The sequence below is a fragment of the Pongo pygmaeus genome, chromosome 18 (genome assembly GCF_028885625.2).
Source record: "Pongo pygmaeus isolate AG05252 chromosome 18, NHGRI_mPonPyg2-v2.0_pri, whole genome shotgun sequence".
Classification (NCBI taxonomy): domain Eukaryota; kingdom Metazoa; phylum Chordata; class Mammalia; order Primates; family Hominidae; genus Pongo; species Pongo pygmaeus.
The window spans coordinates 78,583,822-78,603,700 of record NC_072391.2 but is presented as its reverse complement, the minus strand read 5'-3'; the positions used below and the strand labels follow the sequence as shown (position 1 = coordinate 78,603,700).

Sequence of the window (19,879 nt, the reverse complement as noted above, 5' to 3'; positions counted from 1 at the left end):
CTCAGCTTTCTTGGCATCAGAAATTGAATTCGTGGGAGCTGACCATGCCATCTAAAACAGTTCAAAATCAAGACTCTAAACTCTGTTGCAAAAGGGTTTATTCTGTCCCTTTGCCCTACCCTACAAACGTATTCAGCTACATAGTAAAATGCTATGGCAGAAAGTTCAACCATACTTGGAAGTAGTATATTCAGCATCCTGAACTCTGACCTTTTACTTTTTTGGCAGGACAGTCATGTAACTGTCCTGTCAGCAGGTAAAGACGTTTCAGTCTGTGATGGACAGCATATACAACAGGGGTCCCGTAAGATTATCATACCATATGTTTGCTGTGGCTTTTCTATGTTTAGATACACATACACTTACCGCTGTGTTGTAACTGCCTACAGTGTTCAGTACAGTCACATGCTGTATAGGTCTGTGGCCTAGGAGCAACAGACTACACCAGCTAGTCTAGGTGGGTAGCACGTTATGCCCTCTAGGTTTGTACACTCTGTGATTTTCGAACAATGACAAAATGCCCAATGATGTATTTCTCAGAACGTACTGGTGTCATTAAGCAATGCTGACTGTACATACATATCACAGACAACTCAATTATCTTTTTTTTTTTTTGAGACGGAGTTTCACTCTTGTTGCCCAGGCTAGAGTGCAATGGTGCGATCTCGTCTCCTCGCAACCTCTGCCACCCGGGTTCAAACAATTCTCCTGCCTCAGCCACCCAGGTAGCTGGGATTACAGGCATGTGCCACCACGTCCGGCTAATTTTTTTTCTTTTTTTTTTTTTTTTTTTTTTTTTAGTACAGATGGTGTTTCTCAACGTTGGCCAGGCTAGTCTCGAATTCCCGACCTCAGGTGATCTGCCTGCTTCAGCCTCCCAAAGTGCTGAGACTACAGGCTTGAGCCACGGCACCCAGCCAACTCAATTATCTTACGTATGAACGTTCTACTTACGGACTGAGTGCCCCTGGCCCTGGACAAAAAAGATGATGGGCTTTAAAATCACCCAGTCCATATGTCTACTGGTTTTCCACACTAAATGAGGCGATGATGCACTCCTTGCTGAAGGCACACACCATGAACTAAAGGAGTCTGCTGGAGGGAGTGATTATTTGGCAGAGTCGGAAAAATCTTACAGAGGAAGGGATACTTGAATCAGGCCTTGAAGGATGAATATGAAATTAACTGCCAGGCAAGAGTAGGAAGTCAAGAAAGGCAGGGAGACAAGAAACACATGCAGAAAGCAAAACATATTCACAGACAGGTGAAGTACTCTGCAGAGCTGTCAAGGACTAGAAGAATATAATTAAGGTGTTTAAACAGCAATGTTAATTCAAATTCAACACATTTAAGACAGACTGTTGTCATCCCCACTTGCCCTAGGCAGCCAGGCTCAAAACTGTTATCTCTTCTTTTTTCTTCATTCTTGTTCTCATGTTCAATTAGCATCCAGTTGATTTCCTCCCTAATTTTGGAGACCCACCGCCACCTTGGTGCCTAGGACACTGTCCCAGTGCGCTGCTCTCAATTGGTCTAGTAGCTTCATGTTCATTCCTTCCTGGTCCTGTAGATACACAGCAACTAAATACCTTCTTAAAGTAGGGCTTCAGCATAGTGCTAGTCTTTAATGATTAGCAACTGATGATAAAGTAAAAATCTAAACCAATAACCCGACATGCTAGAATCTGTCTTACCTTCCTCCCAGCCACTGTTCCTATTCACTACCCCGAACACATGCCTGATGTTCCTGCATTTATCCTTTGTTCTGCCTCAATGGCCCTGCTGTCCCCTTTCACCCACCCAACTCCTACTCATCCTCTCCAAGGCTTTGTTCAAATACCATTTCCTCCATGTGTGATCGCCCAAGTAGTTCTTCCCTTCGCAATTCCTACAGCTAGAAGTATCTGTAAAATTAAAATAGCTTTTTTTTTTTTTTTTTTTGAGATGGAGTCTCGCTGTCTCCCAGGCTGGAGTGCAGTGGCGCGATCTCGGCTCACTGCAGGCTCCGCCCCCCGGGTTCACGCCATTCTCCTGCCTCAGCCTCCCGAGTAGCTGGGACTACAGGCGCCCGCCACCTCGCCCGGCTAATTTTTCGTATTTTTAGTAGAGATGGGGTTTCACTGTGTTAGCCAGGATGGTCTCGATCTCCTGACTTCGTGATCCACCCACCTCGGCCTCCCAAGTGCTGGGATTACAGGCGTGAGCCACCGTGCCCGGCCCATTAAAATAGCTTTTGTTCTATACTTCGTTTTTTCACAACTAAGCTGTAAAACTTGAGAGTAAGCTCTGTATTTCACTAATCTTTCTAAACTGTCCTGACTTTAATGCCCACTGTAAGTATGATGAACATCATCTGTTGGTGACGATGAAGAAGCCGACAGCATGCCTGGGAGCCATCCCTGCCTGGGAGCCATCCCTGGCTGCGAGTCATCCCTGGTCTGCCCTTTTCCTCATCAACATGTCCTGGTGCCAAATGTCTGTAATCCAGCTGCTATGTCCTCCTCCACTGCCAAACCCTGGCCCAGGGCATCCCACTTTCCATCTGAACAACTGCAGTGCCCGCTGAAATGGCTGCTGGTTCCACTCTTGGCTTTTATAGAGCACACCCAGCAGCACTGCATTGGAGTGACTTTAAAACAATATACAAACAAGATGCTATATTCCCCTTTTAAAATACATCACTGCCCATCTATAACCCCTAAGATAAAGCCTAAACTCTCTATCAGACTCAACTATGCCATAAATTGCTTTTTTGTCCCTTTCTCATACCCTATCACCTCCCCAGCCAGCTCTCAATACACAACATGGCAGCAGAAGTTTCATCTTCTTTGGAAGCAGTCTAAATGCCAGCTCTAACTCAGGGACCACAGGCCTTCCCAGCCTCTAATCTGTTGTCGATGCCATCCCACCCTTTGCTCACCATCTCCAGGTATGTGGTGTTCTGTTCCCAGAGAGGCCTGACCTAGTCCTGGTGCCACTCCTGGTCCTGGTGCCTCCCCCTGCTCTTCTCCTGCCTAGGTCTCCTCCTCCCTCAGATCTCAGTTTCAATGGCACCACCTCGGAGCAGGGATCCCGTCACCCAGGCCACAGCAGCAGCCAAGCCCATCCTCTGTGGACTTCTTTCGGCAAACTCATATGGCTCTGTAATTAGACCTCTTTACTGCTCACCTCCCCAGGAAGCCCCCATGGATGCTGGCACCCCATCTAGGAAGGTCAATGAACAAACGAGCATATTAGAGAGGCTTAGCCAAGAACTGATGTTCTCTACTTAAAGAAAGTCGTTTCTGTAAATGTGATTAATTGGGGTAACACTATAATAATAAATGGTCAAATCAGCCAATTAAATTCTTTTAGGGCAGACTATCAGAAGTTTCTACTCTGATAAACACAGCAAATCTATTCTCTGCTCATTCTTGAGATTCTGAAACTACCCATAACACAAGGATGTTATTAAAAAAATGAAGTGAAATCAAAAGTAATCTTTAAATCTTTAGTTTTATGTTTATTTCCTTCTCCAGCCCCACAGAGATAGAAAAATAAATAGACTGACATAGGTCTCCACATACTGGGTTAGTTTTGATACTCTTTGTGGGAGACCACTGAATACAATGCTCCAATGGCAGGCAGCACAAGAGGATGGAGTCCCAGAGGGCACAATCCTCTGTAAATGACTGAAATGGAGGCTCCAGGAGGACAGGGGCCTTGCCAGTTGGTTGCCACCATCTTGCTAGTACATAGACGCTACTGAGATGTCTTGAGTTATCTCCTGTGTATGTGTTGAACGACTAAACCTGTAATCTACTCCCTAAACAACACCCTAATTATATAGAAGGTCCCTTTACTGTGAAATATATCTATGAAGAAACAATACACAGTATATCTTAATAACTTTAGACAATGCTAATTCTTGAACTGTAATCTATTATTGGTAAACACAACCCCACAGCATATGGGTTAAGGCAGTGATGACATTTCTTAAGGATGTCCCAAGACTTATGATGACGGTGAATATTTTCATAACCCCTTTTCTGATCACTATGAAAGAAGCCTGTAAATAAAGGAAATGGTAACCTCTTTTGCTCACGCACCCCACTCAGGGGGTGATAAAAATGAGATGTCTATTCCTTTCCTACCAACAGGAGGCGTTGTAATTTTTAGGCGGGGAACAAAGTTGATAGCTTTGGTCGCACAAGACAGTAGCTGTTAAGGAGGCCAAGCAGGAGAACAAACAAACCCACCAAAAACCGGGAGAGAAGTCTCTTACCTGTTATAGTAAGTGTCAAATCCCTGTACCAACTTTCATGTAAGGAAGAGAAGCTAGAAGTTGTGGGAAACTATTCCCTTGACTAACCAAATGGAAGACTATACAATTAACCAATGGGTCCTGCTGGCCTCCAGCTCCATCACTGAAGTAGACTGGGGGCTGTGGCATGGAGAGGAGAATGGCAAACACGAATATCAGGGACCTTTCTAAGGATTTTCATTGTCCTTCAAAATCCCACTGTCCTTAAACTTCTGGCTTCATTTCTAGTGAATGTTCTCTGTGGGTTAGAAAAGACTCATATCAAACTCACAGCCTAAATGTGAGGTTTCAGTATGAAGTTTCTTACAATTCAGGGACTGATCAATATAAACAATTTAAGTGACAAAAGTGCAAATATTTTGAGCTCAGTAATACTAAACCATTTACTATTATTCAGAGGTGTAGGCAATTGGTTACTGATGAATGCTAATAGGACCATAAAACTATGTTTCAAAATATATCTACTCATATTAATATGTTACCATAAAAATCACAAGCATCAAATGGTCTTTAAAATTGTTCTTAAAAACATAAACACTTTGTAGTTGAGAGAACCACAAAATATCTACGAGCAAAAATATACATTTAAGTTTCTATAAAAACTCAAATCCAAAAAAACCCCAAAGATATTTAACTGGTCTATATTCCATTATTCAACAGTCAACTTTTAAAAACTAGTCCTCCTATCTTCCATTTATGATACGCATTGGCCCTCTAGGCCTTACTCTACTGAAATGGAGGCTCCAGAAGGGCAAAGGCCTTGCCAGTTGCTTGCCACCATCTTGCTAGTAACTAGCCGCCGCTGAGATGTCTTATCTCCTGTGCATGTGGTGAACACTGGAGATAACTAACAAAATATTTCACCAAGATCTTATTTTCCCTAAGTATTCCATTTTTCTAACTTATTTGAACAGAGGAAAAGTCCAAATCCCTTCACTATAATAGCAAATGGCAAAGTACTACGTATTTCTATTTTGCAGTATTTCTGTAATAATTTTATGAGAAATTAGGGCATTCACCATTTATTCCCAGAGAGAAATGAATGCAGCAAACATCTGACCATCATTCTATGGCTAAGTCACTCTTTGGCCCTAAGTACTTAGGAAGATGATTTAACTCTGCTCTTCCAAGCACCAGAATCAGGAACTCTGGCAGAGTGTCGGGGCATCTAGATGGACATAGAATCTTTATCCTCCAGAGCCAGAGCTGCCACCTTTACCTGAGCCTTTGATTTCCTTCCTTCTTTGGATTCATTGTGGCTTAGGAGGAAGAGAACCCATGGGAAGCGCTCAAATGCAAGGTTGCAACCATAGCCTGCCACTTGTCACATCCCACACCCCCGTATCTCCACCCTTAACCCAGAATTCAAACTCACAAATCATTCATTTATATTACAGCTTCAGTACACAAAATGATAGTCTTGTATCTTTCAGAAGGATGATGCAACCCTGTGAAGAACTTACTGCATGGCACTCATAGACCAAATGAATCCTTATTTGTCCTAATTATGTTTTCCTTACAAATTATAAATAGATTTTAAGTCCCACTTTGATATCATAAGAACTCGTTAACACTTTAAACAATGGATAAGGCGGTTTTGAAAACTGGATGCTTAGTCTATATCATCCAAATATAAATCCTAAGGAACTAGAGTTTCTATGTGGAAGAGCATTTTACTTCAATCCTAAATTATATAACAAAAACTAATTTAAGAACATTGAAGGAGACGTCACAGGAGAAAATGCAAACTATAAGAAGAGGCAGAAGTAAAAACAGTATAGGTAAAAGAGTGAGGACTTATCCACTAGAGAAATTAACGAGAGCTAGGTTTTACTCCTATCACATTACTATTACTCATAGTAACAATCCTCGGGAAAGTTCTACGATAAATCTGAACAACCCACACTTCCCTCTATGCTAGAGTCACTAGTCTAACAAGAATTGTATTGATTTGTTTCATCATTTGAAACCTTCCAAAAACCTCTCCAGAATTAGAACATCTACTGCTACTAATAGTGGCAACCACTGTGTTATATAAAATAAACAAATATCTTTAAACTGACATGAGTAATCTGTGTTAAACTGAAATTTACAAGTGCTTAGTTTCCTTGGAAGCCTGGATAAAATACGTCTTTGATCTTCTGAAACTGAACATAGTTATTATCGCTTTTGAAAAACTCAGTAAGAATAGGGTTTAATTAAACAAGGTTGTGATTACAAAAAAGAAAAAAGGAAAAAAAAAAAGGAAAGGAAAATCACTGAGAACCATTTAACTATCAAGACCTTCTGGACAAATTTCATCTTCTGAGCAGTTGTTAGGAACGTCTTATAGTAAGTAGATAAAAACAAAGTCTAGATCCCTTAAAAAAGACTCAGGCCCAGCTTATTTTCCATCACCATAAGAGTACAAGGAATAGGTAATGTCAATTTTAAGTGTGCTCAGGATTTGAAAAGATACTCGGAAACTGGAGCTTCTAACTGAACCCCTGAGCACTAAGAAACTCCACAGGCTACAATCACTATTCAAGATCCTTATGACAATCATTTGGGAGCTGCTATGGAAGACTATAAACTCGAAACACAAGTGGAGAAAAGATTATGAAAATATTGTAAAGAAAGCAAAACATTATTAACTGAGCATTACTGTGAAATCACTTTGCTTCACAGCCAGACTCTCACTACCAGGGAACACTTAGTGGATGATGCTGCCTCGGGAGTGTATTCTCAGCATTAACAGGGAAGCAAAGAATCTAATAAGAGGCTATGCAGTTATTCACATAAATTAATCAAGAAAAGTAAACTGGGGATGAAAAGCAGGCTCTGCACACACCACATAGTACTCACGGACTTTCGTGCCCATGTGACATTAAACTACAGTGTATGTTTCAGATATTCAAAAAATAATGTCTATGTTACTATGAAACTTGGACCTCTTACAGAGATTCTATTAGTCTCCTTAAGTAGTTTCATCAGTATCATCTGTGAGTCAAACTTTATATTTAAATGGCAAAACAGGCTCATCAATAATTAGGCCTTGGAACATACCCAGATTAACAGCATAAAATAAATGCTTGTTGCCATACAACTCTACAGGCCTGGATTTATACAACAGAATACCCAATAAAGTCCTGTATGACAGGGGAATGGAAATGCTTTAACATTAACATAAAACAAAACTTTAAATGATACAATAAAGCTATAAAAACAGAAACAGGTCCTCCTCCTCACAACACATACACACGAGGCAAAACAAAAATAGCACAGAGCTACATAACTTAGACTTAAAGGGGATTTGCTGTCCATGTAGCCCAACCACCTCACTTCACAGATAAGGAAGCTAGAGACCAGAAAAGTCGCTCATGATGACCTAGTCTGGATTTGAGGCCCTATGTCTCATTCTATCCTCACTAGACCTGCCTTCTCTCAAAAAATAAGGCGGGGGTGGGGGGAAGCCACTTACATTCTTAGCTGACTCATCAAAGGATCTAAAAATCTTACGAATCTTTTTTTCATTTTCTCTCCAGGACTGAGAGCTAAACAAACTTTTGTTGCAATAGGTCTCTAGAAAATCCTAAATTTTACAAGTGATCACAGTACTGGAAACCTGTACAGAGCCACCATAATGTCACTGCAGAAGCACATAGCAGTTCATTTTCAAATCCTTTTCACATACATTACTCACCAAGAACCACAGCTCAGGAGAGAAATGGGTCTGAACTTTGCATCAGATCAATGGGACTGTGCCAGAATCGGAAGAGACTCAGACATGAAGCAGAGCAAACTGTAATATTCAAAAGAAAAATAAATTTCCTGCAAGCCCCAGGGAGCTTTCCCCAGAAGGTCTCAGAGTTGATGAGAAAGAAAAGGCTCTGTGGGTGCTTATGACTATGAATTCAGTTTTGCCCTTCTTATAAAGGTCGTTAGATATATATATATATATATATATTTTTTTTTTTTTTTTTTAATTTAAGAGACAGGGTCTCGGTCTGTCGCCCAGGCAGGCTGCAGTGCAGTGGTAGTCATAGCTCACTGCATCCTGGAACTCCCAGGGTCAAGGGATCCTCCTGCCTCAGCCTCCCGAAGTGCTATAATTACAGCCATGAGCCACTGGTCCCAGCCTGTCAACTACTTTTAGGTTTAGTTTCCCCAACAAACCAAAGAGAAAATCTCACCCAGGAACCAGGAGGAAAAGCTTTGGGAAAGGAGCATGCTGGGAAAGGGGCATACATGCCATTTACTGAGCTGAGGGACCGCAGGAGGTCCTCCCTCCTTCCTGGAGCAGCTGCACCCTAGGGCTGCATGACACATGCTCTCTCCACATAACCCAGGAATGCCAGTCCTCTTTGAGCTGATCATGAGGGTGTGCTGCCAAAGTTGAGTTTTCTGGCTTTTTTCTTTCATATTTAAAATCTTTCTAATATGGTATGATTGCTAAGGGTGTCAGCAGGTAAAACAAGAGCTAGACCAAAGATAAAGCAGAATAAAAGATTAAACCAATAAGTCAAAAGACTTTTCTATATTAAGTAGAAAGTATGCCAAACAAGTTACTTTAATTCCCAGTGTGACAGAGTTGGACTGGCTTCCTTTGTTAGGCACATAGTAAGCAAAAGACAATACTGCTCCTATTTTTTATATACATGATTTATTATTGTACAGACTGGGTCTCACTATGTTGCCCAGGCTAGTCTCGAACTCCTGGCCTCAAATGATCCTCCCACCTCCACCTCTCACAGTGCTAGGATTACAGGTGTGAGCTACCATGCCAGGCCATACCATTGCTTCTGAACCACAAAATCACACAACCACTTATGACAGTTACCAACACTAGGCCAAACACAGACATTAAACAAAATCAGAATTTTATAAAACTTCAGAGATTACCAAACTTTTGAACATCCAATTCACAGATTAATGACATCACAGATCTAAATGCTTAAGTTTCAAAAGGGAAAGATAAGAAACATCAAGTTCTAGAATACATAAATACATTTTGTTTCAATATAATTCTCTAAAGTGCTATTCAAACAAAACAAATACATTATAAAAGCCCAATATTATTAGTATTAACATTACCAGTAAAAATAAAAAATTAACAAATTTCTTTCTAGTTAGTGATACAGATTCATCAAATTACTTTGAAACAGCTTTGAAATTGATAATTTTTTAAAAAATCCCAAGACATTCTATCACTTCGATAGCCAAATAAACTTAAAGCAATTAATCTGTCAATGATGAAACACATATTGACTGATTTATGTTTATCCACAAAACAAAACAAAAAAATCTGCCTTGCCTTTAAAGATGATTGAAAATGGAAACCAAAATGACACAGTATGTAAAAGTGCTTGATAAACATTTTAATTATAAGATATTGTAAGCCAGCTAACAGTAGAGTTTACACAAAGAGAAAAGTGAAATACAAGTAATGCTCTAACGTGGTAGGGCAAGAGTAGGAAGGAGGTTAGGCATAATTAATTTGGAGTCTAATCCTAGTTCAACCATTAAGTACTAATAGCCTCATAACACAAGTCACTAATGTCCACTGAGCTCCTATTTTCTTATTTAGAAAGTGAAAGAACCGGACTAGAGATATTTCCTAATTCAATGGGTACTACCTTTGAAGACATGGGAACAGACCTATGAGGTGTCAACACTATTACATATTTCTTCACAGGTATGATTAAATGAGAAGACTCATTTTTATCCCTCATTCTTCAGATTAGTGAGGTGAAGGCTTGTCATCTACCAGCAACTCACAGCTAATATGAGTAAAAGCTGGAAGCACAAAGCCGGTCTTCAAACTCTGAATCCAGTGCGTTTCTCAATTAGGTATAACTGAGTCTACTATATTAGGTATAACTGAGTCTACCGTTATACCTACTCGATTAGGTATAACTGTCTACTATGAAAATGTAATGGAGTCAATTTTCTAATGTACAAATTTGCTGTGGTAGAAAGAAAGGCAGTCATTCATTCAATACATTAACTGATAGGCACAGTTCTTTCTGGGTGCAAAGAGTAAAGCAGTGAATAAAAGAAAACACCGCCGGGTGCCATGGCTCACGCCTGTAATCCCAGCACTTTGGGAGGCCGAGGTGGGCGAATCACGAGGTCAGGAGTTTGAGACCAGCCTGGCCAACACGGTAAAACCCCGTCTCTACTAAAAATACAAAAATCATCCGGGCGTGGTGGCGGGCGCTTGTAATCCCAGCTACTTGGGAGGCTGAGGCAGGAGAATCGCTTGGAACTGGAAGGCGGAGGTTGCAGCGGGCGGAGATCACGCCACTGCACTCCAGCCTGAGCTAAAGAGTGAAACTCCGTCTCAAAAAACAAAACAAAACACCACGACCTCATTGAGCTCACATTGTGGTTGGGAAAGACCACCAAAGTAAATGTGTAAAATATGGGGTACATCATAGTGGTAAGTGCTATGGAGAAAAATGAACAAGGATAGCAAGCAAGGATTCGGCAATTTGCAATTTACTTCTTTTAAGCCAAACGGATGCCATTTAAAGAAATATAACAATAATGCATCTAAAGTAGTTTTCTTCAGCATTTTCCCAAACAGGGAAGACTTTGGTCTGCTGACTCCAATTTGAGATGGGTTGCTCAAACCTCGGAACTGCCAGCTAGAAGCTGTCTGTCACATTAGCAATCCAAATTCTGTACTAATGATGATACCCCAGCCCCTACTGCCGCCCCGCTCCCCCACCCCTCCAAACACCCCACCGCCAAAGAGCGCAAATGGATTTACAAAACAAATCCAGGAGAAACCAGAAGTTACAAGAGCACTTGAACTGCTTCTAAGTTTAGCACAAATGTCTCCCCAATGCAAAGGTTAAAGTGTAGCGTGTGTGGTGGTTTTGCTGGGACAAAGCGCTAAGAATACACATCATTTTGCTTTTTCTGACCAGTCAATTGTACTGATATTCTCTACCACTAGCTTATATTTAACCAGCTTACTGGGCAGTTTCTCCAGTTTTTAGCATTCCCCCTTCCCTTTTATTAAAACAGCAACCTAGTTTGCAAGAAGGTTGCTAAAAGAAAAGATAGTCTCCTGCAAGACCTGATACACTTGTATAAGCACTGTCTTATCAACCTTTTAATTAACCTGGTTAGTTGAGTTGGCAAATCAGGTTAAGCTTTGCTTTACTAAAGTATTAAAATGCCCTTAGTCGCAAGGCTCTCACGGTCCTCGGGTTGTAACAGCATCCTGAGAATTCGCTACAGTTTACTTCAACGTGTAACTCTTAAACAGTTACCAGAATGGAGCGGAAAAGACACGTTTGGCCAGGAGAATTTCGCCCGGAGATTCGGACTACCAACCCAAGGAGAACATCGAGAGGGTTTTCTCTGCCCGCACCCAGCGAGGCGCTGTCTGTCCGGCCTCCCAGCGGGCAGGGCGCTCCCCGCCGGGTTGGCGGCGTCGGCCCAGCCCCCGCGCGTGGATTCAGAGGCGAGCGGCTGGCGAACTTCAGCGGGGACCGCGGGCCCGGCCTGGGCGAGGGGGCGACTCTTCCCCGGCGCGGCCTCGCCCAGCCCGCAGGTGCGGGTCCCGGCCGGCCCAGGACGGCGTCTGGGGGCCTCAGGGTCTCCGAGGCCGGGCGCTCGCCGCGGCGGTGGGAACCGGGAGGGACAAGGCGGCGGATCGCGGCCCGGGTCCGGGGACAACTCCAAGGAGCGCGGGGGTTCCGTGGGGAGCGCGGGCCTGGAAGCCACAGCGGCCGCCCGGGGGACGCGGCCAGCGGGGCCGGGTTCCGGCGCTTGCCGGGAGGGACGCCGCGCCAACGGTGACGCGGGGACCCCGGCGCCGGGGACAGGGGACAGGGTCTGGGGGCCACACCCGGCCCGGCCGCCCCGCCTCCGGCTCCAGGCAGCACCGCCGCGCCCGCCCGCCGTAGCCCCCTCCCCACCTGATGTAGGGGCTGGCCGCCGCCAGGATGTTCTTCTGCACCGGGATCTCCTCCCCGTCGAGGACCAGGTGCGCGTCGCAGAAGCGAGACTCCTCGCGGAAAGAGCTGAGCGCTCGCAGCAGACGCGCGGCGTGCTGAGGGTCAGACACGGCACTGCCCTCAGCCATCGCGGCGCCCGCCCCTCTGCCGACGGGTCCGGCTCCCGACACCGCCCGGCCGGACCCCTCGAGCCGCCCCAGTCCTGCGCGCGCGCCCGCCCGGCCCGGCTCTCCGCGTTCCGAGCAGAAGCTGGAGCCTCCGGAACGCGCCTGTGCCATCCGCGGCGCGCTGGGCCGGCGCCTTTAAGAAGCCGCGTCATGAAGTCATTTCTCCGCGACGCCCCCGCACCGTCGCTCCCCGCCCTCTCGCCTCCGCTGCTGGAGGCGGCCAATCAGAAGCCTCCTTCCTCCGCCCGCCTGACCAGCTCCGGCTGGATGCAGCGGAAGGTGTATACGGATGAGATAGGTCGCTGCCGCGATGGAGGGATGTGCGGGCGGGCTAGGATTCTGTGGTTAAGCCTGTGGCCTCTGGAGCCGCGAGTTTGAATCCTGGTTGCAGCTCTTCCGCTTACTAGCTGCGTGGCCATGGGTAAGGTGCCCATCCTCAGTTTCTCCGTCTGCAAAATGAAAGCGAATTCTTAGTGTTGTTGTGGACTCATGAGATGATGCACGGAAGCAAAGGCGAAGTCGCTGTAGCTTTCTTTATTTATGAGAGAAAAGGAGCTGCCCAGGTGAGAGCACAAAAACCCGAGAAAACAGACCCGGAAAAGATGGTTTTGGTTGCGGGCTAGGAAGGAGACGTAGCAGATGAAGCTGGAGAAGTCCGAAGGAGGCCTTAAATTTTGCAGGGCCTCCTTGGTGTGGGAAGGAGTTTGGTTTCTGCAGGGGTGAAGAACCATGGAAGTACCGTATTTAGTAGGGGGTTTTGTACGGATCACTCAGCTCCTGCGTGGAGAATAAGGCGGGGATAGATGTGCTAAAGACAGATCGATGCTTAGGTATTGCGGGACTAGAGAGAAGGGAATGGGCACCTGGATGAAAGGGTGATGGTGGGGGGTGGACAAAAGTGGATTGTTTTAAAAGAAATTGTGAGGGAGAGGGAGTTAAGGATAAATATTCTGGTTGAGTAACTGCATGTATGTTTGTACCTTTCAGGGAGAGCTAGGAAATGCTGAAGGAGTGGGCAGTAGAGAGGCAGATGTTTAGATTCAGACAGGCTCCCAACCCAGTGAAGATCAAAGCTGTGACAAAGGATCGCTGGGTTAGCTCAGCTGGCAGGCCAAGCCCCACGGTGTCTGAAGTTTCCCTGGAGGTTGCTCAGGGCACATGGGAGTGTGGAATGTAGCTACCATTTTGTGCAAACGTTAGGTACTCCATAAGCCTCTAAAAAATTAGCAATTTTATGAGGACCCCGGACCAGAAGAATGTGGCTAGCATTCCAGTCAAGACAGGATGGAATTTTCACTGTCCTTCAACCAACTGAAAGGCTCCAATAAAGTCTTGGGTATTTACCCTGAACCAGCCAAGGCTTTGGAGTTACTGGCAGGAATCCGAGTATCTAACTGTTTTCAGGGCAGAAGAATAGATGGGGAGGGGACGGCTGTGGAAGACATATGCATTTCCACTTCCTTCTGTAAATGCAGCTCAGTGTTCCCGGATGCAATGATAAAGATGTCTAGGATTTGCTTCAAAACAAAACAAAGGGATGGGGAAGCAGATGGGAGTGTAGATGAGTCAAAAGTGGCCACAAGTTACTAATTGTTAAAGCCACGTAATGGGGATGTGGAGATTCGTTGTACTGTCTCTGTATTGTTGTGGATGTTTAATGGGGATGTGGAGATTCGTTGTACTGTTTCTATATTTTTGTGGATGTTGAAAAATATTTTTTTCTTTTCTTTTTTTTTTGAGATGGAGTCTCGCTCTATTGCCCAGGCTGGAGTGCAGTGGTGCAATCTCTGTTCACTGCAACCTCCGCCTCCCGGGTTCAAGTGGTTCTTCTGCCTCAGCCTCCCAAGTAGCTGGGACTACAGGCGTGTGCCACCATGCCTGGCTAATTTTTGCATCTTTAGTAGAGATGGGGTTTTACCATGTTGGCCAGGCTGGTATCGAACTCCTGACCTTGTGATCCGCCCACCTTGGCTTCCCAAAGTGCTGGAATTACAGGCGTGAGCCACCACACCCGGCCGAAAAATATATTTAAAAAGGTAAGAAACGCACAAGACAAGCAGCTCGGACTTATCTTCTCCATGATACCTGCCCAGTATCCCTGTGAGCAGCTGACATTCCTTTCTCCAAGCAGTTGCTGTATTTTGAACATTGCTCCAGCAAGAAACTTTTTATAATGGGTTTATTTATCCATGTCACCTGCTATACTATGTTTATTGTAGCTCAGCATGATTTCCAGGTACCAAGCACAGTACTTGGTGTGTAATAGTGCTAACTGAATGTTGGATGGATGGAGGGATTAAAAAAAAAGAGAAACATCTGAATATCAGACACTTAATAAATGTTTCTTGGGAGGCCAAGATGGGTGGATCACGAGGTCAGAAGTTCGAGACCAGCCTGGCCAACATGGTAAAACGCCGTCTCTACTAAAAATACAAAAATTAGCTAGGCGTGGTGGCAGGCACCTGTAATCCCCACTACTCAGGAGGCTGAGGCAGGAGAATCGCTTGAGCCCGGGAGGCAGAGGTTGCAGTGAGCCGAGATCGCGCCATTGCACTCCAGCCTGGGTGACAGAGCAAGACTCTGTCTCAAAAAAATAAAAAATAAAATAAATAAATGTTTCCTGAACTGTATTCTCTGTCTGTTCTTAGTTAATTTGTGTTTGCCATTTTTAAGGTCAAAAACCAGGGAGAGTTCTCTACACAATGTAGATATTTGATAAGTACTTATTAATTGCTTGGTGTGCTAGTCTATTCTTTAAATATCAGAGGTTCCAAAACAAAGAGCTCCAATAGTAGGATCACAGTCAGGTAACCAATTATCCAGGTAGGAAGGTTGCCTTAGTTGAAGTAACTGGAGGTAAATGGGGATTTGTCAGGCAGGCTCTTCCAGGTAAAGGTGAACCTTCCCTGTTATTTTGATAGAAGGAGGAAATGGAATGACCATCAAGAGAAAGGTAGTTGCTGGCTTGAGAGGATCATCTGTGCAACAGGCAGCTAAGCAGAAGAAGACCTTATATATATTTTTAATACCACCCACACTGTTCCTAGTATTCCCCACCACTCCATCGGCCTGGTGAACTCTTATTCATCCTTCAAAACCCAGCTTAAACATGGCCTTCAGGAAATCTTCAGCTGGCTTCCCAGGACAGAGTGGGTCAGCCCTCTGCAAGCTCCTGCTGCTGTGCTGGACTCACCGTACTGTACTGTAATTTACTGGTTTGTAAGTCATTTCCACTGCTGGGTTGTGAGCTCCTCCAAGGCAGGAGCTTTGCCTTATCTGCCTATGTTCCCAGGACTTACACAGTGCCTGATGTGTAGTAGGTACCCCATGAATGTTTTACGTAATTAGCAGGAGCTTATCAGGTAAATTAGCAAAGCAAACTGTGGGATGTGGGATGTCAGACAATAGGAGTAGGTGGGCTTATGGGAGCTGAAGAGCACATGCTCTTCAGCTCTAATTGATTGCTCTGTGCGATAGGGGCCCAGTGGTGGTGGATCTAACAACTTTTTAAGAGATTCTGAAAATTCAGACTTACATGTTGAATATTCCGGATTTTGAGCATTAGCAACTAATTCCATTTGGAGGAAAAAACGTAGCATGGGTCTACAGACAAGATCTGGCTGTAATTCATGTTCAGAGGTAATCAGGAAACGATTAGCTTACTGAAAATGTAGTTGACAATCAAATGGATGCTAGGTTGCCAATAAAATGTGTTGAGTGGAATTCACGTGCCCCAGAAAGCTTCTCCTGGTGCTGTGGGCAAGGAAGAGGGCCCAAGTGTGGGAAGAAGGATTCAGGAGGCAGAGCCAACTCTCCCACTGCTGCCGGAGCCACTCTTGCTTGAGCTGAAGTACTGTGGATTGTTTTGCAGCCTTCTTGATATTGCTCAAACTGAACCACCCTTGATATTGTGCCTATCAGAATGATGGATTAAATGTTATTGTTTCCTTATATTCCATAGGCATCAGATATCAACTGTCATGGTGAAACATATTACAGTGTAAGAGATTTGATATTGTCCTAACAGTTTTAGTCTCTGGTAGCTTTACTGAGCTCTTCTGGTTTAGAGGTGAAACAACTCAGAGAAAAGATTATTTATGTATTCGTTTTTGGTCTGAAGACCAAAAAGGATGTTTGCAAGATATTAACAGTAATCATTCATTCAACAACTGTTTTTAAAGCACCTGCTGTATGATACCTGCTACAGATACAGTGATGGTGAAAGCATAGTTGTCTCAGTGTTATTATAGAAGCTTTTACTCTGTATTTTCCTCGATTTCTGTTTTCTGTACTGATCATGCATAATTTTTTACAATCATTAAAAAAACAAGAAAGCAATTTCTTTTCGCAAAAAGGGAAAAAAAAGCTTGCTTTTGCTTTGAAAAATGAGTCCTCAAGAGAGGAATCTACTTGGGGGTTTGGGCTTTTATTTCCTAAAAACTACCTAGAGAGTCCAGTAAGAGAAATAATGCAAAGAAAATATTAACAGTTTGAAAATTCTTTAGCAAATATCAAGTCCAACGGATTTATCTTATTGAAGAGAAAACCAAAGTACAGATGAGCAGATGACTCAGTCAAGGTTATAGGTGTGACCCAGTCAGGGCAGAACAGACTAAGGTCTAGATCTTCTGCTTTCCAGCCCTGTAAGCTTTTCCATTACACCAAGTCGACTTGTCATAAACATTCATTTGTTTGAGACAGTCTCTTCTGATTCATTTTAAGGTAGTCTTCAGATATTTTATTGGGTAAATCTTTCATTTGTCCAATCTATATATAGCTGTTTTCTTTCCAAAAAAAAGTCTACGCTCTTCCAAATTGCTGAGTCAGAGAACATCTCAGTATTTATAATGCTTCAGAGTTGGTTCTATGTATTTACACAGTACTCAGAGAAGTGTCTCAGAAACCGGTGAACTAATTAAATTGTAATGAAACTCCATGAAGGTAGTAACTGTTCCTATCCAAATTCATCGTGTACCCTACCCCAGCACCCAGTACAGTGCCTGACACACAGTAGGTGCCCGATAAATATTTGCTGAAGGAATGAATTCTAATAGAATTGAGATTTTTCTGTTTACAAGGGGTTACTTCACATGTTATTTTTCATATTTCCCCAATGAACTCAAAACGGAAATATTCACCAGCCTGCTTGACATTGCCATTTGAATAATAGAAACCTAGAATTTAACACCTCAGAAAGTAAGCTTCTACTTAAAAAAAAAAAATTAGCTGGGTGTGGTGACACCTACCTTTAGTCCCAGCTACTTGGGAGGCTGAGGTGGGAGGATCACTTGAGCCCAAGAGGTCGAGGCTGCAGGGAGCCATGATCATGCCACTGCACTCCAGCCTGGGAGACAGAGTAAGGCCCTGTTTCGGAAAAAAAAAGTCCTGATTTTACCCCTAACCCTAATCATTTTCCAAGTAAATGGCAGCACCATTCATTTACCTAGGGACAGAAACTTACGGTCATTCTTGACTTCTGTCTCTCATACCCTTCATGCAATTCTCCAGTGAATCCTGCACCTCTTCCTGCAGACTACTTTTCTTTTCTTTTTTCCTTTTTTTTTTTTTTTTGAGACAGAGTCTTGCTCTGTCACCCAGGCTGGAGTGTAGTGGCTAACTGCAACCTCCACCTCTGAGATTCAAGTGATTCTCCTTCCTCAGGCTCCCAAGTAGGTGGGATTACAGGTGCCCACCACCACACCCAGCTAATTTTTGTATTTTTAGTAGAGACAGCATTTCACCATGTTGGTCAGGCTGGTCTCGAACTCCTGACCTCAGGTGATCTGCTCACCTCGGCCTCCCAAAGTGCTGGGATTACAGATGTGAGCCACCATGCCCGGCCCTGCAGGCTATCTTCTGAATCCAGCCACTTCTCCCCACTTCCACCAAGACCACGCTGATCCAGGTACCATTCAGCTCTCCTGCAACAGCCTCCTAACTGCTCCCCCTGCTTTCTCTCTTGCCCCCTTATGAACTGTTTCTCCTCCTAAGGTAATCAGATCAAGTCACTTCCCGGTTCAAAGCTCTCCCATGGCTTTCCTTCAAACTTAGGAAAAAAACCCAAAACGTTTACTGTGGTCTAAAAAGACCTGCATGATCTGGCTTCCCCCATGGCCTCATTTCCTGCCATTCTCCCCTCCTCAGTGTGCACCAACCACACTGGCCTTCTTGCTCTTTCTTGAACAAGCCTAGTGTATTCCCACCTCAGGGCTTTTGCAGTGGCTAATTGCTCAGCCTGGAACTCTCTTTCCTCAAATTCTCATAGCTTGCTCTTTCATTCTTAAATCAGAGCTGCAATGTCAGCTCCTCAGAAAGGCTTTGGCTCACACTCCTGCATAAATGCCTCCCCTTAACTGGCTTCATCTTTCTTCACTGCATGTAATCACTACCTAAAATTATATATGTTTATTAGTGTATTATGTGTCTCTTCTGATTATAAGGTTTCATGAGGCCTGGTAAGGATTCTTATTTTATCACTGTATTCCTAGCCTCTAAAGCAATGCCTGGCATATAGTATGTGCTCAATACATGTTTACTTATTGAATGAATGAATGAATATTTTCCTAGACCTTTTCATCTCTTGCTGCCTAACCTAACATTGCCAACTTGGAGGAAGATGAATTATCAAAAGTGATTCAAAGGACCTGAAATAAAAGTTCCAAACCTTAGAAGGTCACAAGATAGCAGCTCTGGGCATAGGTTGCCCCAATAACTTCTTTCAAGCTAGGTCCAGTGCAAGAACCTTATTCTCCCCTGTCAAGGTACATCACTTTGCACTTTTCACCCTTTAAATTTAGTTTGTGTATTGTATGTTGTTTATACACCTGAAAGCATATAAAAGGTGCTTGTCTTCTCCATAGAATTCTAGCCAGGGTACTGCTGGGTGTACGATGAGCTGGATTATTCTGCAGAATTTACATCAGATAAGTAATTTGCCTGTGCCTTAGATCTGTTTAAATATCTGTGAAGTCATTTAAATTCATTTAACTCAAGGAATTTCCTAACAACCTCCCTCTTGGTCTGTTCTCCCAGACTTAGAAGTTGCTTCTTCAGTTTCTCCCTCTGTAAAATTGGGGCAATCGTAGCAGTTCTCACAGAGCAGTTATGAGGATTAAATGAGACGGCAGTGATGAAGTGCTGACAAGAAGATCCGGCCCGTAGCAGGTGTTCAGTGAATGCTAAGAGCTGTTACATGTATCGTTACTACCACCACCATCATTCTTGTTTTCAATGGCGTCCTTGCCCAGCTCAAAAGTGATTAGCTTCTAGTTGACTTTCAAGTCAATTAGTCTCTTCACCTCCCAGTCAGGGCCCTCCAGCGATACCTCCTCCAGTTCTGGTTGACAGTCTCATTGCTTGTTTTTCTCTAACATTAATGCTGGGTTTTTGGTGAATTTCATCTATTTTCTAACTCCACCTGACATCTTCGTTTTCTACTCCAGGGCTTTAAACATCCC

General features: G+C 43.8%; 1 protein-coding gene across 1 annotated transcript in view; it reads right to left on the bottom strand.

The window, feature by feature from the left end:
- GAN (gigaxonin) overlaps positions 1 to 12,564 on the bottom strand; it is a 75,777-nt gene extending 63,213 nt beyond the window's left edge. Inside the window, exon 1 of the mRNA XM_054453596.2 lies at positions 12,217 to 12,564. Within this exon, the coding sequence (XP_054309571.1) occupies positions 12,217 to 12,533 (317 nt within the window). The 5' untranslated portion in view covers positions 12,534 to 12,564. The remainder of the gene's footprint in view (positions 1 to 12,216) is intronic.
- Between the last annotated feature and the right edge of the window lie 7,315 nt (positions 12,565 to 19,879).